The 25501-nt window shown below is 58.2% G+C and overlaps 1 protein-coding gene across 2 annotated transcripts in view; it reads right to left on the reverse strand.

The window, feature by feature from the left end:
- MYO7B (myosin VIIB) overlaps positions 1-25501 on the reverse strand; it is a 71447-nt gene that overhangs the window by 3570 nt on the left and 42376 nt on the right. The window contains exons 19-40 of one of the 2 annotated variants that reach the window (XM_060106212.1): positions 24773-24857; positions 23223-23441; positions 22248-22418; positions 21145-21354; positions 20844-21011; positions 17797-17874; positions 17521-17648; positions 16182-16308; positions 13784-13903; positions 12582-12755; positions 11752-11979; positions 10735-10902; positions 7207-7324; positions 6993-7119; positions 5533-5699; positions 4365-4546; positions 3402-3532; positions 2968-3125; positions 2652-2805; positions 1975-2130; positions 998-1103; positions 73-186 (exon numbers count right to left, since the gene is read on the reverse strand). In XM_060106212.1, coding sequence (XP_059962195.1) covers positions 73-186; positions 998-1103; positions 1975-2130; positions 2652-2805; positions 2968-3125; positions 3402-3532; positions 4365-4546; positions 5533-5699; positions 6993-7119; positions 7207-7324; positions 10735-10902; positions 11752-11979; positions 12582-12755; positions 13784-13903; positions 16182-16308; positions 17521-17648; positions 17797-17874; positions 20844-21011; positions 21145-21354; positions 22248-22418; positions 23223-23441; positions 24773-24857 — 3289 coding nt within the window. The remainder of the gene's footprint in view (positions 1-72; positions 187-997; positions 1104-1974; positions 2131-2651; positions 2806-2967; positions 3126-3401; positions 3533-4364; positions 4547-5532; positions 5700-6992; positions 7120-7206; positions 7325-10734; positions 10903-11751; positions 11980-12581; positions 12756-13783; positions 13904-16181; positions 16309-17520; positions 17649-17796; positions 17875-20843; positions 21012-21144; positions 21355-22247; positions 22419-23222; positions 23442-24772; positions 24858-25501) is intronic. The other variant, XM_060106213.1, reaches the window with a different exon arrangement.

The following is a 25501-nucleotide window of genomic DNA, read 5'->3' on the forward strand; positions in this document are numbered from 1 at the left end:
TGGCCCAGCGCACGTGGGAGACCCCCGCCCGCCTGCCCTCCCTCCCGGCCCCTGGCCTGCTGGGCCGCGCACCTTGTCCGCGATCTTGATGAAGAGGCTGCAGCCCTCCCAGGAGGCGAGCTGCAGCCGGGCGGCGATGCTGTCGCACACCTCCCGCCCCCGGGTGTTGGTGCCCACCTCCATCATCTGGGCAGAGAGGGGGCAGGGGAACGTCTCAGGACGCGGCTCGGCCCGGGGTGACCCTCAACAGCCTGCTGACTGGGGCTGGGGTCACCCCTGCCCTGTCCTGAGAAGGGCAAGACTCCCCCTCTGGAAACCTGGCCGGATGTGTGTGCTGTTTGGTCACAGGACTCGCTGTCTTGCGGTCCCAAGAGTCCCAGCCTTTTGAACTTGCTCTGAGAGCCTGCCGCCAGACTGTGGGAACTTTGTCAAGACCACAGTCCGCTTGGGGAGGGCTGTGAGGGCCCCCTCGCTCCACTGTTGCCCCTTGGCTGAGGGTCTCCCGCCTCCCACCTGTCCCCTCTGCCGTCCCCAGAGGCCGACTGGGCTCTGTCCGCAGGTACCCCATGGCGGCCCTTGCTCACCATGTCCCGGGGCCGGGTCGGAAGCCCGAGGGGCCCCCAGGCCCTGGGACTCAGCCTTGGTGCCCAGCCCTGTGGCCTCTGCCCCCTTGTGCCCAGCCTGGAATGCCCCCCACACCTTTGGGACGTCCGGACTCCCGACTGCACTACAGCCTCCCCGGGGCCCATCCCTCCCCTGTGCAGCTCGGAGCACCTGAGGGCGCCCAGCACTCAGTTCATGCTCGTGGGGACCGGGGTGGGGCAAAGCGGTAGTTTCGGGGGAGACGGGGCAGGGCTAGGAGAGCGCTGAAGGGGAGACCATCCACTCTATATTGGAAACAGCCGTGTCGGGCGGTGTCTCCCGGCTCTCCTCGGGTGACCCCCGTGCGGAGGGACCTTGCTCTGGCTGCGGGTCCCTGGGGGGCTCAGGGCCTCACCTCGCTCGTGTCGTTGGGCAAGTAGATCCTGTGGCAAATGCGGGAGATGTTCTGCTCCATGGCCTCCACCTCCACCTGGTGCGGGGGCTGCTTCCGGGGCCCCGTCCTGGAGCAGACAGTGCACACGCTGCACGTGCCACCCGACACCCTCACCTGGGCCCAGCCCGTCCCCAGCCTCTAAGCTAAGCTCTGTGCCAGGTACAAAACAAAAGCCAACCCCGAGACCACCGCCGTTCCCTGGGGGCTGCCCTGCCTGCGTGCTGGGCACATGGCCTAGAGCAGGCACCAGCGGCCAGCCTGGCCTCACTCCCAGGTGCCCCGAGGTTCTGAGGACACACATGGGGAGGGGACCCAGGCTGGCCAGGGGTCCTGGGCCCGGCACCAGTAGGCAGGGTGGGTCGTGTTCTCATTCCCGCACAGCTGGGCGGGGAGTTGGGGATGGGGACACCCACCTCCCCCACCGCGACCCAGGGTGCCACTCACTGTCACGTCTGCTCACCAGGTCACCCCACCCTCTCCCACAGACACAGGAGACCAAGCCAGGGCTGGAGGGCAGGCAGAGCCGGGGAGGAACTGCAGGACGGGCTGGCAGGGATGGGTCTGAGCTCAACCACTGTGGGCCGGGCTAGGGGGACACACAGCTGGCTGGGGACATCAAGGTCATCCTCTGGCCTCAGGGTAGTTCCTTCTCTGCCCTGGACAGGCAGCCACGGGGGAAGGAGGAGCTCATGGCCAGAAACCTCCACTGACCAGCCTGGCCGCCCTGCGACCCTCTGGGGCCTCACTCTCCATCGTCCTCCCGGGCTGCTGGGACCTGGTCCCGCCTCCGCAAACTGACACCAGCCTCTAGAGAGGAAGCTGAGCCTGGCTCCACTGGCGGGTGTCCCCACTGGACCATGAGCTCCTGGAGGGCCAGCGGGGGCCCCCCGGCTTCCCCAAGCCTACGTTCCCGGGGGCCCAGGAGCTGTCAGGCTCACCTCAGGACCCTCTGGATGCGGCGGCTGCAGTCGGGGGCCAGCACCTTCCTTCTCCGCGTGTCTATGAATTTCTGGGCGTGGGGAAGCAGCGCCTTGCCAGGCGGGAAGAGGCCGGTGCAGAACCACAGCAGCTGCCAGCCCCGCTGCTCGCTGTGCCTGCGGATGGAGGCGCCGGTCAGCCCAGGAGGGGCCCCCCCGGAGGCCCGGGCCAGCCAGGCACCTCGGGGAGATGGGGCTTTGTAGGATTTATGCTATGAGCTGAGGCCTGCCTGAGGCCCTGGGCAAGGCAGCCGCTGCCCTGCTGCCAATGCCACCAAGGCTTCCCTGCCCACGAGGAGGGGAGGGGGTGCTATTGTGCCCATTTTGTGGAGTAGGGCACTGAGGTTTAGAGAGGCTAGGGCCTGCCCAGGTGACAAAGGAGAGAGGGGGAGAGGCAGGGCCCAGGGCAGGTCTGCCTCCCCGCCATCCCCCCGCCCCGGCTCTAGCCAGCCCAGGAATTCAGGGACACATCGGGCCCCAACCTTCCCACCGTTACTGCGAGGGTCGCCTCTATGAGGGGCCGCCTCCCCCTCTGAACAGTGGGCACAGCCTCGGGGGCTGGGGCGAGGCCTGAGGGGGCCCTGGGCATGGCAACCCGCGCGCGCGGTGCCCTCTGCCCCTCCCCGGTCCCCACAGACCTGTTGGTGTTGTGTGTCAGCTGCTTCAGGATCTGGCAGTAAACCTCATCCTGCAGGGCCGCCTGCTGCAGGGCCGCCGAGAAGATCTGGTCGGTAAGCTCCAGGGAGGTCCAGGCCTTCCGAGAGGGGTAGTCGCCCATGTACCTGAGGACGGGTGCAGCCGTCAAGGAGAACGCGCCGGCGGGGCTGCCTGTCACCGCTGACCCCCGAGCCCGGCCCCGCGCGGACCCTGGGGCAGCGCTGTGCCCTGGGAGATCCGGCCCCCTGGCAGGCGGGCGGGCTGTGGGGCTGGGGCAGGCTGGCCGGGAAAGGATATCGATGAAGATCCGACAGGCGACGTCCCGCAGCTCGGCGTCGGCGTGGACGCGCCTGAGCAGAGGCTGCCGCAGCGGCTCGGCTGAGTGGGCCCACAGGTGGCCCCGGGTCCGGGCCAGGGGCAGCACGGCTCTGCTGACTGTCTCCTTCTCCGGGACCCTGTCAGGGATCGAGGCAGGGGTGAAGGCCTCCCCACCACGAGCCACGCGCACACAGTGGCAAGAGAGCCCCGGGCTCCAGTGCAGGTCCCCACGGGGATGCCCTCTGTGCCCACAGCACTCAGCTCAGAAACGGGGTGGTCGTGGGAGGGTCAGAGGGTCCCCTCCCTGCCCAGCGAGGCCAGGCGGGCAGTGCACCTGCTTTCATGGCCTCCAGCCCCCGGAGAGCGGAGAGAGGCTGCTTGGGGTGGGTTCTGGGGGTGGGCAGGGCAGTCACCTAAAAAACTCGTAGGAGAATTCCTCCAAGGTGTGCAGCTTCTCCTCAGGCTGCTCCTCAGGGGCCGGCTCTGCGGGCCGCCCCTCCTGGGCTGCCAGCTTCCGCTTCTCTCGTGGCATGGCCAGCAAGCTCTGTGAGGGCATGGGTCTGTGGGTGTCCAGGAGCCTCTGCCCACTAGCTCCTCCTGGCCTGGTTGCCTCAGAGACTCGGGAGGGGCCGGACCACGGGGCTGGATAGGCCTGGGTCTACCCTTCTTGTGTCAGCTGCTGTGTGACCCAGGATCAGTGACTCAGTGTCTCTGGGCCTGTTTCCCTTCCCTTAGGAGGGCTCTCCGGCCCACTCCTTCCGGCCTCAGCACAAGTGCCAGTCCCTCAGGGATGCCTTCCCAGACAGGGCAAGCCCCCGCCCTAGCATTTGCTCCCATAACAACAGGTACTCCTTCTTGGTGGCACTTTGTTCACTTGCCATCAAGTCGTCATTTGTCCCCGTGCTCCTTGAGGGCGGAGATCCTGTACTGCAGGCACGGGGCACACAGTTGGCACTCAATACATGCACGCTGGAAGGCCTGTCTGTCCTGTCTCCCTGGGGGGCTGGTCTTGGGCGCTGGGGTGGGGTGGCCGTCAGGGGTAGGGAGACTTGAGCCCCCCTGGGTCAGGGTTTAAATGAGGCTGACACAAGGACGGAAGCATCCCCAGGACACTCCCTGGTGGGAGGTGTGGAAGGAATGCCCACTGATTGAGCACCTACTAAATGCCGAGCACTGCACCAGGCACTCACTGCACAAGCACTTCCTGCCTCTCCGTCACCCCAGAAGGACGATGGGGCTGGCAGAGCTGACGTGACTGCCCAGGATCCGTGAGGTGGGTCCCCGGCCCCTGAGCTAGGACCCTGGGCCGGGCATCTCGGCCACCTCCCCAGGTGCCCACGGGTACGCAGCTGAGGGCAGGGGAGCATATGAGTTACCAGAAGCTCTGCCGAGGGCTTGGTGACTGTTGGGATAGTGTAGAGGCAGGCCGTGGGCACCAGCCCCGTCTTCTTGGTCCTGTCATTCTGGGCCAGGGTCCAGTTCTCAGAGGTCAGCAGGCCCTGCTTCGCTGTCAGGATCAGCAAGTCCCCCTTCTTGAAGGGCAGGAGGGTGGCATCATCTACAAATCCAGGTCACACGGACACACACACGGGGCAGAGAAGACGCCGTTTCCCAAGGGCTCAGCGGAGGCCACAGGCTATGGTGGCATCCTGTGGGCCATCTCCTTTGACCGGTGGGGAAACGGAGATGCACAGCAGTGGGCCCAAGGCCACCCTGACCGTGAGCTGGTGGTGGGATTCCCAGAGCTCTGGCCCTCAGGGGGCCTGGACAGGCACAGAGCCTGGGGTGGCAGGAGCTGGGGAGAGCTGCTCAGACGCCTGACCAGGAGATGGCTGGCAAGCCGGGAGGCAGGTGGACCAAGGGAACAGAATACCAGCTGGCAGTCACCAAGCCTGCCTGGGAGCTGGGTGACCTCTCTGAGCCTGTTTCCTCAACTGTAAAATGAAGAAAGTCATCCCTCCCTCCTGGGGCTGTTGTGAGGATGGAATGGGCCCCAGGGGCAAAGCTTCTGCTGACGTTTCTTACTGCAGTGAAGATCCTGTGCACAGCCCTCCCCTGCCCCCTCCCTCCTGAAGCCTGATTTCCAGCCGTGCTCAGGGAAGCCGTGGCCGAGAACTCGACTGCCCGGGCTCACCCCGCCCCCAACCCCCCTCCTGAGCTGTGTGGCCCTGGACAAGTTGCGTCCCTTCTCTGAGCCTCCAGTCCTTGTCTGTAAAATGGGACAACAGGGCAGCTGTGGGGATGGTATGCAAGGCACGGGAGGGTGGCCCAGCTCTTCTCTGCAGGTGAGGGCGCTGGCCCTTCCCATGCTTCCAGCACAAGGACAGCCCTCAGCGCACTTCACTTTGGAGGGTTTGAGACCCCTCCTGGAGTCCCCTCATCTTGCCCATGGGAAGGCCTTGCCTACCGCTGCCCCGAGTGCTTGGTGGCCTCTCTCCCTCTGTCCGCTCGAGTCCTTGTGCCCCGCCTGCCGCGTGACCACCGGGACCTGGCATGAGCAAGCCACCCACCTTCACCGGGTCCCCTCCCCACCTGGCTGGGTACCTGTGGCCTTCCTGTCCTGCAGGGCCATGGCGAACACGGACCTCTCCTTCAAGCCCTCCAGAAACATGGCCACCAACTCGGCGATGGCCACGCTGCTGGGGGACCTGAACTCGAACTCCTCTTCGTGCAGCGTGACGAGCACCAGCCTCTGCCCACCCTGGGCCTCCCTGAGCGGGAAAGACGACAATGTGACCAGAGGTCTACTCCACCTTCCCCCTGGGTCAGCCCCTCGACAGCCTCGGAGGCGTGACCTGCCTGAGTTACCGATGAGGAAACCGAGCAGCGAGTCCAGAGCCGTGGCAGGGCCAGGGGCTGAGAGCAAGCCTGCCCCAGTCCCAGGCCCCGCTGTGTGTGTGGGCAGGTGAGCCAGAGCTTAGGCTGCCATGGGCTCCAAATGCAGTGGTGGTACTGAGCCCCAGTCTGTGGGGTCAGCTCCAGGCAGGCAAGGTGGTGGCCAGCGTGGAGGGCCACCACGGGGCCACCGCAAAGAATAGTGGTGCTGAGATGGAGCACCAGCCTGGGTGAGCTTGGGCGAGCCGCCCAGCCTCTATGTGCTTCCGTTTGTTTATCTGCAGACTGGGGGTGCTGGGGGGACTTACCGGCATAGCAGAGAGTGCCCAGCACGGTCAGCCTCAGTAAGTGGTGGCCAGCCTGCGCCCTGCACACACTGGTAGTGACCACAGTGGCCATGCCACACCGGGCTGTGCTTTTTTTTTTTTTTTGCGGTACGCGGGCCTCTCACTGTTGTGGCCTCTCCCGTTGCGGAGCACAGGCTCTGGACATGCAGGCTCAGCGTCCACGGCTCACGGGCCCAGCTGCTCCGTGGCATGTGGGATCCTCCCGGACCGGGGCACGAACCCGTGTCCCCTGCATCGGCAGGCGGACTCTCAACCACTGCGCCAACAGGGAAGCCCCCCGGGCTGTGCTTTAACCAAGCAGGGGCTCTGGCAGGGCACAAGCAGGCCTTCCCGAAGGGCATGGAGGCCTTCTCAGAAGGTGAGAGCCATGGAGAGCACAGGGACGGGACGTCCGAGGTCCCACCAGGCGTGCAAGGCCGCCCTCGTGCTGTTCTGTGCCCTGCACACACAGCCCTGTCCCTCGCTCCCTCTCCCAGATGGCTGGCACCTCCGAGTGAGTGGTTCCCACCCGTGAGAAGGGAAGGAGCCTATAGGTGAACGTACACCCTGGAGGCTGCAAGCTTATGTGCCCCTTTCCAGCGGGGCTGGGTTCTAAAGGAAGCTTGAGAAGGCAACGCGTGATGTGCAGACACAGTGCTGGCCCTGGGACACTGGAAGGTGGCTCCCGATCCAACGGCCATCACACCACACGTGTGATATGGTATGAGCCAGCCGGGCTCCCAGGGACAGTGTCCCTCCTCCTCTCCCTGTCTCTCCTGGAGCCCCCAAGGGCTGAGGTTGTGGGGAGAGAGAGATTTGGGGCCTCTTCCCTCAGGGCCCCACCTGTTGGTGATCAGGCTCATGACCTCTAGGAAAGAGAGTTCTAGGAGCATCTTCTCCTTCTGGTCCAGGAAGTACAGCCCCTTCCAGTTAACAGCCAAGATCAGCTGAGTCTTGGGCAGTCGGGGGCCTGGCGGAAGGAGACGGAAGTGTGAAGCCTGGGCTGGCCCGGGGTGTGGGCCGAGCCGCACCCTCCTACCCGGTCAGACACCGTTACCTGAGAGTGTGGTGACTTCAAAGAGGCGGGAGAAGAGCAGCGGCCACTTCAGGAAGGCGGTGTCCACCACCTGCTCTCGCACGGCCAGTGGCGTGGCCTGCTTCTGGGTGTATGATGCCTGCTCGGAGGACATGATGATGTGTCACCTCCATCACTCATCATCCCCCACCTAACTACTCACCCAGCGCCCAGGGTGCTCATTTGCTGGATCATTCTGTGAAGCCTCTGCCTAAAGCCAGGCCAGTGCCGGCGAGGGCTGGGTGGGAGGCTCTGGTGGGCTGGGGAGGACCCCCTCACCGGTGGTTTTGAGAAGGAAGGAAGGCTTTCCCCTCCTCAGTATCAGAGCTCCAGAGGCTGTAGGGCCAGGCTCCGGTCTCAGCCTGGAAGCCTGTGAGGGTCACGTGCAGGCGTCTGCGGGCCCCTGTCTGCAGGCCCCCGTCTGCGGGCTCAGGCGGGCTCTCGCCAACACTGGCCTCAAGGGGCTGTGTGTTGCTCCGTGCCCAAGGCCAACCATGGTGTGTGTGTCTGTGTGTTGCTGGTGCCCTTCTCTGCCTCTCTTCTGTGGAGCTCTTCGTCTGCGCATTTGGGAGGCGTCTTTCAGGGACCTTCACCTCAAACCACCCCCCACCGAGTCTGGTCTCACCTTCCTTCCTCCCCCGTCCTCGGCTTTTCCCCACCTTCACCCTTTCCTCTCCCTCATCTCACTGCTCTGTGCTCATCGCTGGCTGTAACGTCCAACTGAGCTTTCTTGTTAGTTTGTTGAATAAAATGTTATTTCTCTTGTTCCTACTTTGAAAGGTGGTTGGGTAGCATTCAGATACTGGATTGGGGGATGTAAATTGATACATCCTACCTGAGACTTGGCAGTATGCAACGGGTGTCAAGGATTTTAGAACATTCACACACTCTGAAATCCCTTTTCTAGAAATTGATCCTCATGAAATAACCGGCAAACATACAAAACTTGTATCTACAGAGAGGTTCACCTTGCTGTTTTAACAGTGAAAAATGGGGCATGACCTTAGCATTCATCAGTAGGAATCAGTGAAGTGAATTATAACTCATGAATACAGTATATGCAGCCCTTAAAAACACAGAGATCGGTATTTAGTGACACAGAAGTAGGGCCGCAAACTATTAAGTGAAGTAAAGAAGCATGTTTTTTTTTTTTTTTTTTTTTAATTTATTTTTTATTATTTTTTATTTTTTGCAGTACGTGGGCCTCTCACTGTTGTGGCCTCTCCCGTTGCGGAGCACAGGCTCCGGACGCGCAGGCCCAGCGGCCATGGCTCACGGGCCCAGCCACTCCGCGGCACGTGGGATCCTCCCAGACCGGGGCACGAACCCATGTCCCCTGCATCGGCAGGCGGACTCCCAACCACTGCGCCACCAGGGAAGCCCAAGAAGCATGTTTTAAAGTTATCTAATGATAATCCTATTTTTATTTTTTAAAAAGGTATGTTTTGGGCTTCCCTGGTGGCGCAGTGGTTAAGAATCCACCTGCCAATGCAGGGGACACGGGTTCGAGCCCTGGTCTGGGAAGATCCCACATGCCGCGGAGCAACTAAGCCCATGCGCCGCAACTACTGAGCCTGCGATCTAGAGCTCGTGAGCCACAACTACTAAGCCCGTGTGCCACAACTACTGAAGCCCGCGTGCCTAGAGCCCGTGCTCCACAACAAGAGAAGCCATTGCAATGAGAAGCCTGCGCACCGCAACGAAGAGTAGCCCCCGCTCGCCGTAACTAGAGAAAGCCCGCGCGCAGCAACGAAGACCCAACGCAGCCAAAAAAAAAGGCGTGTTTCTCTCACTCCAATCATATGCATGTCTCCATTGTGTACATGTGAATAAGGCAGTCTAGAAGGACACATGCCACAGCTTAAGAGGGATGAGCTCTTTGATGTGATATTATTGCTGATTTCCCTGTTGTTTTTGTATTTGTCTGTATTTTCTGGTTTATTTGGTAATGCCCAGGTTTTAAGTGTTTAATGGAAAAAAATCAGTGAAACTATGTCCACTTTGGAAAAAGTGTGGTGTGAATTTCCTAATTCTTTACTCTCACCCCAACTCCCCCTTCCCAAATTACGAAGCCACTTCTCACTCATGTTCATCTGGGGTTGTGTGCATCTCTTGTTCCCCTCCGTCTCGTACTAGCTCTAAAACGTCCATGGTCTCTCCCCTGTAAACACATCCACTCAGGCTGGGAAACAACAGAAGCAACCAACAGGGTTTGCTTCGCCAAATTCCCGTTCAAGGATTGTCCCCAAGGGATGCTAGCCACTGCCTTGTGGAACAGAACATATGTGGTCAAGCTTGTGTGGGGAACACTGGGTACGATAATCAGGCTTCTGTCCTGCAGGACTTCTTAGAGCCTTTCCTAAGGGCTGTGCACGGTGACACCCTAAGAGCAGGAAAGAGCAAGCTGCAGCCCCTGCCGCAGGCATACAGGACTCTTGTCTACGGACCCACTTTGAGCACCTCCTTCTGTGTTGCCAGAATGGAAGGCGTGCTGCTTGGTCATGCTCCCTGCCCTTCTCCGCACTTGGATGGCCGGGGCTTATCTCCCTGCCACTGGGCTGTCAACCCCTGACAAACAGGCGTCATGCTGCCTTCGTATTTCCCACTGCCTGTCGTGTTCTTTCTTGGCCCCCAGTGCAAGTTAGTGCAGGGGAGGCATTAACCAAAGGGTTGTATCCTCAGTAACCCCCCGTGCACAGCTCTCCTGCAGCAGCTGCACCAGCCAGCCAGGTCCTCAGAGATGCCTTTGCACCCTCAGGCCACGCTGCAGAGCAAAGCACCCTATGAGGAAGGAGGCTCTGACAGAGGGCCGGGTTTGGGACAGCCCTGTGGGGAGGGGAAGAGAGACAGGGGGACTGAATCAGACAGCCTGTCTTTGTCCCCTCTTGGGGTGGCAGTTTAGGAGCAGCAGAAACCTCCGCTGGTGCGGGTGACCCCGAGAACAGGAGTGGGTGTTTGGAGATGCAGGTAGAGGCTTGGGGACGAGGCTGTGGGCCTCCGGGAGCCGCCTTTACTTGGTGCGGGCTGACCAAGCAGGGTTAGGAGAGCGGCAGCCCTCCCTGCTGTCCAGAGCCAGCCCGGGGCACATAGGGCCCAGCAAGGGGACACCATAAGGCTTGGGGCCAGGATGGGGCCTCACAGGGCGGGACTGGTGCCGAGGCAAGGGCGCGCTTGCGGTCAGCAGCTGGGGATGCCCTCTTGCGCCGGAAGGCCAGGGTCCAGCCCGACACTGCAGTGTAGACCAGCGCAGAGCTGAGCTGCCCTGACCTATGGCAGGATGCCACCGTGGAAGGAGGAGGGAAGACGGAATGGGCCTGTCAGAGGGAGTGGACCTGAACGAGACTCTTTAAACCTGAAGAGACAGGGCTCTGCTGAGCGGCAAGTTAGCCTCCCAACCCCCCATGAGTGGGGGCTCGTCACGGGGTCTCCAACCGCTCTACACACCCCAGGGCCCCCAGGGCCCCCAAAAAGAGCTGCACAGCCCGAGTGCACAGGCTCTGGGGAACTGACCTCGGCGTGGGCGGCGGTGACCAGGCTGGCCCACTCCTCTGGGGACTTGGTCCTGTACAGCTTGGGGGGGACACAGCTGGGCAGCAGCTCCCGGACGGCCTGGCTCCCCACCGAGGCGCCGAGCTGCACGGCGCAGCACTGGGCCAGCAGTTGCACCAGATCTTTCTCCTGCACAGCCCGGGGGACACACAGCGGGGGGGGGGGCGGGTGTTGAGAGCCCACCCTCCCCCAGGACACTCTTGCCCCGGCGCAGCAGAGGTGACCAGCCACCTCCGCTAGGCAGGACCTGCCCCTCCCCCAGCACGGCAGAACCTCCGTGGGCCCCGACTGGGCCCCGACGCGGGCTGGGCTCCTGCTGGCAGGCAGGGACCTCCCAGCGGCCTTGGCCTGAGCCCTGCGGGGCCTCTGCCTGAGGACAAGGGGGGATCCCCTGTGCCCCTCTCTCAGCCCTCCGGAGCCAGAGAATGTGTGGGAGGGAGCTCTGAGGCCTGGGTGGAGCCCCAAACACTGCTGTCTGAGTGGGGTGAGTGTGGGCGAGGCCTTCACCCTGTCTCCCCCAGTCCTCACTGGGCAAAGGTGACCAGTGGCCACCCCTGTATGGCCTCTGCAGGGCTCATGTGGGTGGAAGCCTGTGTAAGGCCCCAGCATGCACAGCACAGAGCAGGGTTCCTGCTCCAAACAGTCCTGTTCTTCCCGGGAGACCAAAACCTTGCCCGGCCACCCAGCTGCCTGCCCTCTGGGCCCCCTTTTCCCCTCGCCCCTGCATGTCCCTGCCCACTGCCCCATTCCAGGAAGGCCTCCAAGGCTTCCATGGCTGCCTCTGACCCCCAGGGCAGCACCCCCGGGCCCACTCCTCTCCCCTGGCTGCCTGCCCTCCACGCTCCCCACGGGCATCCCTGGCGGTCGCAGCCCAGCTGCCCTTGCTCGGTCCCCGCCGCCCCTGCACTGGAACAGGGAGCTTCCTCAGGCTGTCTGATGGGTGGCTCTTCAGGGCCCTGACGGCTGCGGTCCCCTCACCTTCTCGAAGCTGTACTCGCCGGACCGGACTCCGTGGAGGACTTGGTGGTAAATGAGCTGGGTGCTGACCGGGTCCTCCCGGGAGTCATGCCACGGGGTGAAGAACTCCTTCCGGAAGTAGAGGCGCCATGGCGCCTGGCGCTCGCTCTCGCCCCTCTCCCGGGCCAGCTGCTCACACTGGGCCAAGGTGTCCATCACGTGGTCGTGCCCACTGCCCAGGGACCAGAACTGAGGCCAGAATCGGGGCGGCAGGGGTGAGCGACTGCTGCGTGTCAGGCCGCCCCACACGCCCTTGGCACACGGAGGACAAGAGCCCGCTGGACGCCCGAGGGACTCCTCCCCCAGGGGGCGTGGCCTGTCAATCACCCTCCCCAACACTGCACCCCGGCCCGCCCTGCCCACAGGCGGCACATGCCCACGTGACGGGGTCGGAACACTCTGATTGGTTGGTTGGCGTGAGCACGTCTCGGTCTGAGGCTGTGGGCGTGGGCGTCAGGGCATCTGGCGGGACGACGATGTGGGCTTCAGGTCGGGGAGTGTTGGTGTGACCTCCGCATTGCTACATGGGAGTCTGAGCTCCCCGGCGTGGGGGGCTTGAAGCAGGATGTGGGCATGGCAGGGGACCTACCAGGTGTGCCTGTGACACCGTCTGGGGCCGAGGTACAGCCACTGGGCTGAGCGCATGAGTGTTGGGGCAGGAGGGCAGGTTGCCTGGTTAGGAGGCATGTCTGTGAGCGGGAGTTTGTGTTCGTATCTGTGTTTGGCAGCCGGCAAGGCGAGCGGTGGCTAGGCTGACAGGCGGGTGGTGGATGAGACCCCCTGGCCAGTACCTTGTCGTACACGGCAACCTGCAGGGAAAAGCCCACGTGGTCGCTGAGGCCCTGCTTGTGGGCGATGTGCAGGCAGACTTCCCGAGACGTCGAGGCTGAGTCCACCGAGACGGTCAGGCTCTCTCCAGTCGCCAAGGTCACATGGATCGGGACGCGCTTCTTGGACTTGACAGCCTGGGGACAGACGAAGGCTCAGGTCCTCTACCCGGGAGGCTCCTGGACTCAGCTGCCGGCGCTGGTGCTCCCGGAACCCTGGGATGGGAGGCCAGTCCACCATCCCCTCTTCCCAACCCGCTGCCCCTGCTGGTTCATCCCCGTGGGTTCCAGGGGGAGGGGCCTTCTGAAGCCCCACCCGGTTCGGCAGGGAGTTAACAAAAGTCCTGGCCAACGGACATCTCTGCTACTGAACTGACAGACTGGGCCAGGGCTGCGCCCCTGGGATGCAGCCGGCAAGTGGGAGGCCCAATTTTAACATGAGATCCCTGAGCTTTGGCTGGGTGACTCAGAATCACAGAAAGTCAAGAAGCTCTCGGAAATGGCTGGGTCTCGTACTCTGGAACATTTTGGGTCCAAGGAAGCCACTGTTCCTCTCTGTGTACACCACACCGCTAAGGCAAGTTCACATGCAACTCCAAGGCTCATGGGCAGAGCAGGTAGATGAGGTGGAAGGGGGGAGGCCCTGTGGACTCGGGTGGCAGGGCGAGGATGGGAGGGGGTGTGGCGGGAGGTTACCCTGGAATAGGGCACCATGGGGCACAGACAGTGAGTGCCTTTCAGGAGCTGCAGGTATAGTGGTGGGCAGGGGTGTCCCCTCAACCCTGCCTGCTTCTGAAGGACCTTTCCTGAGGACACTGCAGGAACTCACAGGTGACACAAACAACATTGCCACCACGGCAGACAACCTTGGTTGGCCATATAAAATGGACGTGTCCTCGGGAGGGGTAACGCTTTAAGCAGCCACTCACACCCTGCAGCTAAGGAACTGAGTAGACTTACTTTCCCCTTCAGCTGGTAGGGCCCTAAAGGAATGCTGATTTAGATTGGTGGCGTTGGACCAGGCCTGGGGAGGGTCACAGGGACCACAGGCACAGAAGGCGGTGGATGGGCCCGGAGCACACACTTCCTGCCGGCAGCCCCATGAGCTGTGCTGGAAGAGCCATGACGGCTGGCACCACCCCACACGGACCGTCTCTCGCCCCTACCTGCATCTCCAGCCAGGAGGGCGGCTCCGTGCGCACCCCGTTGGCACAGGTGCGTCTCAGGCGCTCAGCACAGAAGGGCCCGTAGCCGACTGGCCCTTGACCGATGAAGTTCAGCAGATACTGGTGGGCGAGGAAGGGAAGGGGATGAAGACACTTAGAATAGAGGACACTTTCTACTTACTGTCCAGATTCTAGAAACTGTGATGCTAACTGTAACTATGGATGTTGGATGTGTTAACTAACCTTACTTGGTAATCATTCTGCAACTCACACCTATGTAAAATCACTACACTGTACACCCTACACTTGAACAATGTTATATGTCAATGATATTTCAATAAAACTGGAAAAAAATTTAAATGAAAATAAAAATGATTATAGTGTTGGCAAAGGTGCATTGACACGGGGCTCTCACACTGGGAAGAAATATCAATTGCACGGCATTTCGAGGAGTCATTTGTCAATATGTTTTAAATAGTACATAGTTTAAAAATGTACATACTCTTCGACTTAATAATTCAAACCTATGATAAAGGGAGATATATAGTTTTTTTGTTTTTAATTTTATTTATTTAGTCTTTTGGCTGCATTGGGTCTTCGTTGCTGTGCGCAGGCTTTCTCTAGTTGCGGCGAGCGGGGGCTACATTTCGTTGCGACGCGCGGGCTTCTCATTGCGGTGGCTTCTCTTGTTGCAGAGCACAGGCTCTAAGCACGTGGGCTTCAGTAGTTGCAGCACGTGGGCTCAGTAGTTGTGGCACGCAGGGCCTAGTGCATGCGGGCTGCAGGAGTTGTGGCACGCGGGCTCAGTAGTTGTGGCACATGGGCTCTAGGGCGCATGGGCTTCAGTAGTTGTGGTGCGTGGGCTCAGTCATTGTGGCTTGCTGTCTCTAGAGCACAGGCTCAGTAGTTGTGGCACAGGGGCTTAGCTGCTCCGCGGCATGTGGGATCTTCCCGGACCAGGGTTCGAACCCATGTCCCCAGCATTGGCAGGCGGATTCTTAACCACTGTGCCACCAGGGAAGCCCCTATAGTTTTTAATCATAGTGGTGTTTATGGTGATGGGCAATTGGAAGGTGGGTCCTAAATGCCCATCAACGAGTGAAATACGCGCTGGCACAGCACTAACAGATGGCATTAGCACTGCCATTTGGGAACAGTTTATGACATGAGAAGACACGTAAGATAAGTGAAAGCTGCAGGAGAGCCGATGCTCAAAATATGTTTGACAAGATGCTGAAACAAGGCATTGAAAACCTTTTTGTCTCTCAGAGAGATTCTTTGAGGAGATGCAGCCTGGAAGGTTTACTAGTGTCAAGTGTGGCCCAGGGCCCAGGGCAGATGGCCAGGGTGACCACACTTCCTGCTGTCCTTGAAGGGACAAGAGGTAGTGAGATTGTTTTCTATGTGATTCCAAGTATGACCCTATCACACCACAAAAGGCCAGGAATTGTAATGGAAGTTACCTCTGGGCGTGGGGATGACTTTTATTTTCTTTCTAGACTTTCTTCATATCCTACATATTACTATTTTTTTTTTTTTTTTTTTCGGTACGCAGGCCTCTCACTGTTGTGGCCTCTCCTGTTGCGGAGCACAGGCTCCGGACGCGCAGGCTCAGCGGCCATGGCTCATGGGCCCAGCCTCTCCGTGGCATGTGGGATCTTCCCGGACCGGGGCACGAACCCGTGTCCCCTGCATCGGCAGGCGGACTCTCAACCACTGTGCCACCGGGGAAGCCCCCTACATATTACTTTTATCATCAGAACCAAAAGGTATATTAGAGTAGCAAAGGCTGGGACCTCCAACACTTGAAAGCACCTCCCTTGTTAGTTCTAAGGCCTAGAGAGAGATGCTGCAGCCAATCTCTGGTTGGTGCCCACTCCTCAGACCCCTTTGCCTTTTCAGTGCCCGCTGCACCCATTGTCTCATTGTCTCCTGGTGACTGAGCCCAGGTAAGATGACCCTGCAGATCCTGATTAGGGGTTGGAAGGAGCATCTTTTTTTTTTTTTTTTTTTTTTTTTTTTTGTGGTATGCGGGCCTCTCACTGTTGTGGCCTCCCCCGTTGCGGAGCACAGGCTCCGGATGCGCAGGCCCAGCGGCCATGGCTCACGGGCCCAGCCGCTCCGCGGCATATGGGATCCTCCCAGACCGGGGCACGAACCCGTATCCCCTGCATCGGCAGGCAGACTCTCAACCACTGCGCCACCAGGGAGGCCCGGAGCATCTTTTTTTACAGACAGGAAACTGAGGCTCAAAGAAGCCCAGGCACTGATACCCATCCTGGCCTGCAGTAGCAGGAGAACTGGGCCATGCATGGGTTAGGATGTCCGGACCTGCTCCAGGGCCCCGGGCCCACCCGTGCTGCCCCCGCCTTCAGCCCCTGCCCCCGGCCCTCCCCACCTTCAAGAACCTTTCGGAGGGCGGGAAGCACCCCAGGCACAGGCCAAGCAGGATCCAGCCCCGGGCCAGGCTGCTTGTTTTGTAGTTCTCCGAGAGCTGCTTGCAGATCTGGCAGTAAATCTCGTCCCTAAAAGACACGGAGTGCTGGGAGGCCAGGCAGGGGGCTGGCTCTGGGGGAGGAGAGGAGACGGGGCACGGGGACACACAGCTCCTTCTGCACCCCTGGGGGCAGACATGTTTGCAGGGGGACCTCCAGCCTCCTCACCTCCAATTGCTTTTGCTGCATGCCCTCACCTCCCCGTCACATCCAGGCCCACCATGGACCTTATCATCTCCCAGGACTGTGCTCCCTCCAATGTCTCCCCAGTGGGCTCTGTAGCCCCACTTTTTTTTTTCCCCCTTAATATTTATTTATTTATTTGGCTGTGCCAGGTCTTAGTTGCGGCACACAGAATCTAGTTCCTGAGCAGGGATCGAACCCGGGCCCACGGCATTGGGAGCGCGGAGTTGGATTTATCAGAAAAGGTTTAAAAACTACCATAACTGTGCTCAAAGACGTAAAGGACACTATGCTCCTAGTGAATGAACAAACAGGATATCTTGGCAGAGAAACAGAAACTATAAAAAAGAACCAACTGCAAACTCTAGAATTGAAAAATATAATATCTGAAAAAAAATGTTGGATGGGTATAATAGCAGACTGGGGAAGACAAAAGAAAAATCAGTGAATGTGAAGATAGATTAATAGAAACTATCCAATCTAAAGAACAGAGGAGAAAAAAAGAATGCAGGGATGAACAGACCCTCAGGGATGTGAGGGATAATATAAAAGTCTTCCATAGGTTTAATTAGAGTTCAAAGGAAAAGAGAGAGAATGAAGTAGAAAAAACATTTGAAGAAATAATGCCCCAAATTCTCCCAATTTGGTTAAAAATAATAACTTAAAATATGTGAACCCTTGAGATACAGTAGTCTGTCCCTGAAAGCAGTATACATGGTTCTTTAAATTTGTATAAAAACACAATTCCTGTAAAGCAAATTGTATATAAAGCAAACTATATATAACATAAATGAGGGACTTGCCCATTTAAACAGACTTGCATTAAAGCTGGTTATCAAATGAATCACCAGCCCATGATGAATCTGTCTTCCTAAAACTGGGTTTCACCCAGGGGTTTTAACGCAGAGCAAATAGAGAACCCTTGATGATAACGTCTGCTGTCCTGAGACCCAGCCTGCAGGCCCCAGGGTAGGGAGCAGGATAGGGCTGCAGCCATGGACTGAGAGCCAGTGAGGGGTCCCATGTTCTGAATGGGGTGCGACGGGGGTGGTGACTGACCTGAGGCTGGGCCGCAGGATGGCATAGCCCACAATGAACTGCACCTTCTCCAGATTGGACATGGGTCGGTCTGAGATGGGGTCATCAGGATCAAATGCCTCTTCCCTGATATTCAGCTGGCTGGCCACCTTGAAACCCAAAGGCGGCAGTCAGGACAGCTGAGATTCTTCCCATTTGCAAAGGAGGAAACTGGGTGAAAGTCTGGAATGCTGCCGCAGGCCAGCCAGCGGGCGGCAGAGCTGGGAACAGGCCCAGGTCCCCTGTCCCTGGGCTCACCTGGCCCGTGACCCTGGAGGACCGCTTCAGCTTCATGGAGGAGATGTCCTTGGTCCCTCTGTTCCTGCGGTTGGGCCTCTGTGGATGGAGACAGTTCTTGAGGGATGGTGAGCTGGGGTAGCACCCAATCTGACCCAACAGTGCCTAGGGTGGGGCTAGTCTCCAAATCCCTCAGCCATTTCCCAGCTGATTCACAAAGCACCGAGCAGCCCCTCATCTTGACCGAGCTGTGCAACAGTGACAGGTGTGCATTGCCATCCTCACAGCTGAGTGAGGAAACAGAGGCGAGGGAAAGTGAGAAACTGGACAAAAGCTGCTTGGCCAGTCACCAGCCCTCTGGGAGGGCTCAGGACTGTCCTGATTCCAAAGCTTGGACCTCTCGCCAGCCAAGTGGGCTGGGTCTGAGCCCAGGTGCCCAGGACAGCCCCAGGCTATGGTCATTCTCTGTGACAATTTGGTGGATGAATTGGAATACACTCCACCCACTGCAAGGTAGGGGCTTTCCCAGAGATCAGAAGATTCTAAGCTGCGGGGCCAGGCTGGGTGGGGAGGGGTCTGCCTCCAGCCACCATGATCTGCTGGTCTCTTTAGGCAGGGGTCACACCCTGTCCTGATGGTGTCATGAGAAGTTGCTGCCAAAATTAGAGCTCAATGTGGGACCGGGTCCAGGGCTGGGCACCAGCTTCTGGCTGGGCTAAAACTGGTTTGCCACACAGGGCACAAACATAAAACACGTTAGGCTGGTGAGCGAGGGTGGGCAGGGCTCACTCAGCCCACTGCTCCTCCTAGGGGAGGCACACGGTGGGTGCTTCATAAATGTGCAGGAAGGAACACTTGACATCTGACCTCTGGGAAGACAGTCCTCCCTGTGCTCACCTTCCAGAGGTGCCAGTGGCTGGACCACCTCCCAGCGTCCCCTCCCTGAGAGGTGGCCAGCCTCCAAGGTGGCCCCCAGTGGCCCTTGCCTCCTGACATTCTCGCCCACCGTGGCCTGTAGGCATTGAAGCTTCCTTCCTGCTGTCTGTCTGAGGTCACCCATTGTGGAGGAAGCATATGTGAGAACACTCAGGCAGCACCATGGAGAGGCCCAGGTGGCCAGCGCTGAGGTCTCCTGCCAGCAGCTACGTGAGCGAGCCATTTGGAAGCAGATCCCGTAGCCCCGGTCGAGCTGGGAGACGACAGCTTGACTGTAACGTCACCAGAGACCTTGAGCCCGAACGAACCAGCTAAGCTGCTCCTGACCCTCAAAAACTGTCTGAGATAACGAATGTGGGCTGTTTCAAGCTGTCAAATTTAGGGGGTAGTTTGTTACACAGCAATGAATGACTATTACACTCTGCAGAGCCCACATCTCTAGAGGTCAGGGAGTCAGGGCTTGAGTTTGGGCAACTTCCATGTAATCCCTGGACCAGATCTGGCCACGTGATGCCAGGCTGCAGACTCCCTTAGATGTCTATGCAGTTGGTCTGTACACAGGACCTCACAGCTATCTGAGCTGCGGTATGGGGCACTGTAATATTGTGATTTCTAATAAGAAATATATATTTGGTCTTTGTCCCCATTACTGGCACAGAGCTCCTAAAATCCTTGGAATTTCCTGTGGTAAAGGTGTCTTTTTATGTTAATGAGGTGACTTTTGGAAAGCACCTAAGGGTGGGTCTGGTTGCCAGGGGACAAGGGGAGCGGGGAGGGGTGGGAGATTCAGTTCAACTGGCTCAGTGGCCAATGATTTCGTCAATCGTATCTATGTAATGAGGCCTGCGTAAAAACCCAAAAGAACAGGGTTCAGAGAGCTTCCAGGTTGGTGACCACTTGGAGATTTAGGGAGAATGGTGCCTGGAGAGGACATGGAAGCTTCTTCTTTTTTTTTTTTTTTTTTTTTTTCTATTATTTATTATCTACTTTTTGGCTGCACCGTGTGGCTTGTGGGATCTTAGTTTCCCGACCAGCGATTGAACCTGGGCCCTCGGCAGTGAAAGTGTGGAGTCCTAACCACTGGACCGCCTGGGAATTCCCCATGGAAGCATCTTAATCTTTCCCCACACCTTGCCCTATGCATCTCTCCCATCTGGCTGTTCTGAGTTGTATCCTTTTATAATAAACCAGTAATGTAGTAAGTAAAATCTTGCTCCGAATTCTCTGAGCCGCTCTCGCAAATTAAACCCAAGGAGGGTGTCGTGGGAACCTCTGATTTAGCCAGTGGGTCAGCAAATGAGGAACAATCTGGACTTGTGCTGAAGCAGGGGTCTTCTTGAAGGACAGAGCCCTTCATCTGTGGAATCAGACGCTATCTCCAGGCAGATAGTGTCAGGATTGAGTTGAATTGTAGGACACCCAGCTGGAGATGAGAATTCTTGGTGTGGGGAAAATCCACATACGTTGGAATTGGTGTCAGAATCATAGGCGATCATGGGACTCCTAATGCTGGTGGGCCCCAGGGCTATCACTGCTGTGTCATTCCTTTGGACTCTTTTGGTTAATTCCACTAAGATGACATCATGAAACCAGGGCTTTAGGAAGGACTTCTGACCAAAAATGGATGTGGATGAACCTTCCATCAGAGGACTGGGCAGAGCATGGGTAAAGAACTTGGTCTCTGAATTCAGCAGAACGGTTTCAAAGCCCAGCTGTGTCCCATGTATTCACTGGGATCTGGGGACAAGTCACTTCACTTCTCAGGTTCTCTAGCTACAATAAACTTAATAATCCCTACCTTGTAGGGATGGCTCATCTGGAAATTAACTGAAGACAAGCAACTGGCACATAGCACGTAGCCAGTCAGCAATAACATCTGTTGTTAGTATTACTGTCCCATATTCAGAGCCTGGGAGATCCTCTCCTGCGATGACTGTATAATTCACCAAGTCCTGGGTGTTATGCCTGACTCATGAGTTCCTGAGTGCCATTCAAGACCGAAAAGCCCCGGGGGCCCCTGGGTCCAGCAGGCGATGCTCACTCCACGCCTTGCCTCCCCCTCCCAGTCCAGCTTCCGGGGCCTGGGGACACCGGAAGGGCGTATGCCCTTTGCGTCCCCGCCCACTGCGCACCTGTGCGGATCCGCCGTGTGCCGGGGGCTGGGCACTGCTCTCCCTGCCCAGGGCGTCATGGATCTGCCGCATCACCGAGCCACCACGCAGCGTGTTTCTGGCAAAGAGCACTGGCTCCGGGATGTCACCCATGAATCTCAGGATGATGTTCCACACAGCCAGGGCGGCCTGGGGAGACGGGGACAGAGTGCCCGGCTGGAACCCAGCTCCAGCAGCGTGGAGCCCACAGCACCCCGCCCGTTCCTGGTTCCCGCTGAGCCAGGGGGAGGCCTGAGCCACTAGAAACCAGAGAAGCAGGTACCGAGCAGTCGGCATCCTCCTCGTGGTAAAGCAGAGGGTATCGGAGGGGCCGCCGGATGTGTGTGTGGCTGGCTGATCTCTGAAAGTAGGTCACGGCGAACTTGGGGAAGGTGTACTCGGCCAGGCCGTCTGCGTCCTCCTCGGGGTCCTCCATCATGGGGACCGTGTCCAGGTCAACCTCGGGTAGCTTCTGGGTCTTCTCTTCCAGATCCTGGGTGCCAGTGAGAGAGAGGGACAAGGGTCTGCTGTCCTTTCAGATGTGACCTGGCAGTGTGTGCATCTTTGGGGGCCAGGGAGCCCCAAGAAGGGTCTGTCTGGTTATTGATGGGGTGCAGAATTATCCACTGCCCCTTGTGTTGGGGACCTCCCCAACCCTCACCCTCGGTGGGCCCCTGGTGGGCTGCCGGGTGCTGGGCGGGCCTCGGTGTGAAAGCCCCAGGTACCTGGCACCCTCTGCCTGCAGACCTGGGCTCTCCAGACACCCCCCACTCCCTACCCGCTTCCTGCTTGCTTCTGTCAAGTGCTCCTCTAGTGGAGGGGGGCCAGGCTGCCCACACTGCACAGATGATTTGTGTGGGAGGAGTCTGGGCGGGGGGAGGGGGAGGCATGAGCACCTTGGGGGGCGCCTAGGTCACTGGCACAGAGCAGGATGCGGTGCGAGTCAACGGGACAGCCCCGGAGCTGCCCTCTCCTCCCGCCCTGCCGCCCCCCCCCCCACCCAAATCAGACACGCCCTCCTCCTGCCATGCGTTTTCTACCTCGGGTCCCCAGGTCATATACTGCAGAGCAGCAGCCACCGAGGTGCCCTGTGACAGGGGCCAAACGCACGCGGGAAACACTGCCTGATTGAAAGCCCAATGACATTTGCACAGTAAAGGCTCTAGGAAGCCTTGCAGGTAAGAAACCTGCTCAACTTGAAAGGGTTTGACCACAGAGACCCTCACTTCTGTTTTCCCTGCATCTTCACCCAGGACCGCAGAACCCACTTCAACACCTACCTACTCCATTGGCTCCCCGAGCTGAGTCTCGGCTTTTCAGTAAAGCCTAGAGGTTGGCCCCTAGACAGAGCCCCCCTCGCCGCTGGGCCGGCAGGGCCTATCTTACCTCGACGTGTGACGTGGCCTGGCCCTCCTGCCCGCCCATCAGGGAAGGCAGGAAGCCGAACACCTGTTCCACCATCTCCGTGTCGGTGACAGTGTCGTAGATGGACTTACGCTTCCTGCGGGGGACAGCGCTTGGGCTTTTCTGCTCTTCAGCGGGGATGACCAGAGGCTCCTGCACAGACATCCCAGGGGGCCACGGTTACCACAGGCCCGGCTGGGGCAAGCCCCTCCCGGAAGCCAAATAAACCTCCCCCTGCCATATTTGTCCAAATCAATACATTTCCCTCTAAAATCCTAGGTTTTAAAAGCGAGAGGGACTGGAGATCAACCAGCCTGGGCTTCTCCTTTCCCAGTGGATAATGAGAGGTCCAGAGAGGGGAGATGCTTGCTGGTCCTCACAGGGTACCACGCCAAAGCCCGAAGACCCCCAGAACCTAGCTGCAAAACCCACTCAGGCCCACCTGGTCCCTTCACAAAGAGCACCAAGGCTCCCCTGGGGGAGGGCCCTGGGCCTGCCCTGGTTTGTGGCCCGTCCGGGGCCATGTGGGTGCAGGAACACGCTGCTGACATGTCTGGGGCTCTGCATTCTTTCTTGCTCTGGCCACTGTACCAGCACTGTGCTCCGTGGACCCATTTTCATCTACGGAGCAGGGGCAGACTTCGTCCTAGGCCCTCTTTCCTTATCACCACTGCCAAATGAGCAAGTTCTGAGGAGTGAGGCTGAGTCTCAGGTGCTCTCCGAATGGAGGAAATGGGATCACGCAAGAGTGAAATTTCAAAACGCAGTGCCCTGCCCTCCCGCCTCTCTTGCCCGGACTCTCTTGAAGGCTTCTCTTGGTATTTCTTGGTATTTTTGGACCTGGATGGGCAGGAGTGTCTGGTGAGAGCCCTATGTTGCTGTTCATTCCTCCCGCCTACCCTCCCTCACCTGGGCCCAGCCATCTCCCACCTGCCTGAGAGGGCAGTGACCACCTACATTGGCTTTCTGCCGTCGGAAGTTCCGCCGGACAGCTGTGCCCCTGGCGTACGCCTGGATGACCACCACTGCCCTCCTCTTGGCCTGGACCTGCTGGCGCACCAGGTAGCCCCTGCAGAGGGCCTGCAGCTGGACCATCCTCTGCCGCATGGCCTGGTACTGCTTTGCCAGCAGGTGGCTCCGGGCAATGGCCTGCAGACGTTCAAAACCCAGGAGGACCTGTGGAGGCAAGAAAGGACGGGCACTCACAGAGAGGCCTGGGCCCAGCAGGGCACAGAGCAGAGAAAGGCCTTCCCGAGGGGACAGAGAATAAGGGGCAAGGTGTCCTCACAAATTAGCTTTACAGTTACCTGCTTTACGGCAAAGTGCTAGTGCTAAACTTTTACGTGCCTGTGAGTACGAGCATATTAAATGAGTTACACTTGTAAAGCAGTTAGAACAGAGCCTGGCATGAAATTAGTGCTAAAGAAGTCTTTTTAAATGGCGTAAATAATAAAGTAGTTTCCTGGTAGTTCTACCAGTAACAGAGAACTGGTTTGGGTGTCACATGCATGATACGATTCCAGAGGCCTTGCTTTTCACACCTGCAGCCAAGTCCAGCCAGCTTGTGTGGAGCTAGAGTACCTGTGTGAAGGCCTATGGCCGGTTCCATCAAGCTAATCCCTCAGGGAGCTTGAAAATAAAGAGGAAATAATAAACTATGAGTACCTGCTTCTATGCTGCAAACACACCCTAGGCCACAGCAGTCCCTAAGCCTCTGGGATGGCTGCTGTTGGCTTCTGAAAGACCAACCTAATGGCTGCCAGGTGTGAGGGGTCATGCTTCATCTTACTGGTTTGGAAGTCACACAGACATGCATCCAACCGCCAGCTCTGCTGCTTACTGATTGCGTGCTCTTGGGGAAATGACTTAATTTCTCTATGCCTCGGTTCCTTGACATACAGCATTGGCTTAATAATAAATAAAATGATGCACACAGAGCAACAGGCCCCAAGGAGCCTTTCCATCCATGTCAGCTACCAATGTGCCCTTGGGAGCACGGAATGCGGACAGGTCTGGGTCAGTTTTGCTGACGTGGCCACTGCATGTCCCAACCACAGTCGCAGCCATGACCAGGACAAGCGGTCAAGCAGGCCCCACAGGACACGGTTAAAGGTTGTTCTGGTTTGTTTGTTGCACAGACACTCAGCAGTGCCTGTGGTCAAGGAAAAAATTAGGAAAAAATGCTTGAAACAAAGTAATCAATCCATTAACTTATTTTGTTGCCTGGAAATTGGGGAAAAAAAAAGCCACCATCTAATTTCAGAGTAGGACATCTCATTCTAGCTCTGGAGATGCCCCAAATTCTGCAGGAGAACGCTTTGAAACCTGCAAACCTTGTGACTTGACACTATGCTAAGAGGAGTGTCTGGGGTGCTGAGGTCTGGATCATGCCTGTGGCTGATGGGATGCTTCCTGCCCCAGCTCTCACAGTCATAAACCAGCATCAACATTTGTGTCTAATTGGACGGCTGCTCCTGCAGGCTCCGCCTCCCACGTGAGTCTCTTACCAGCTTGAAGTTCTTCCGGCTGTAGTAGCCTCTCCACCAGGCCTGGAGGGTCACAGCTGCCCGCCTCTGCCTTAGGAACTCCTTCCTAGAAGCGGAAATGCAAGTCAGTGGTAACAACCACAGACATTTTAAAGCCTTTGGGGGGAAAAACTGATTTTGAAGGAAGAGAGGTAATGAAATGTTGGGGGAAATGAATGCATACAATATGTCTTTTCCAGAAGCCTTTATAGGCTGAAAGACAGACAGGTTAGGAGCTTAAAATCTACTGCCAACAAAATTTGTGAACGAGGACAGTTCAGTTTTTATTTATTTATTTATTTAAATTGATCTGTTTTCTTTTTCTTTTCTTTATTTTTTTTGGCCACGCCACGCAGCTTGCAGGATCTTAGTTCCCCAACCAGGGATCGAATCTGTGCCCCCTGAAGTGGAAGTGAGGAGTCCTAACCACTGGACCTCCAGGGAATTCCCGAGGACAGTCCAGTTTTTAGAGTGAGGAGAATAAATGTCCTCGTTCCCCCCACAGATCTCTGAAGGGATAAAACCCATTTCCAACTTTTTATTCGTGGTCAGACTCTGCCCCCTCCTCTGGCCACTAGCCCAGGGGTTTACCAGAAATCAGGTCAGGAGTCTCAGGACCAGAGCTCCTCTCTGGGGGCAGGTCAAAGCAGAGGGCAGCCCCCAGACCCAGGCAGCCTGGCAAGCTCCATCAGACTGCTCCCTCCACAGGGA

Source organism: Mesoplodon densirostris, chromosome 8 (assembly GCF_025265405.1).
Source record: "Mesoplodon densirostris isolate mMesDen1 chromosome 8, mMesDen1 primary haplotype, whole genome shotgun sequence".
NCBI lineage: Eukaryota > Metazoa > Chordata > Mammalia > Artiodactyla > Ziphiidae > Mesoplodon > Mesoplodon densirostris.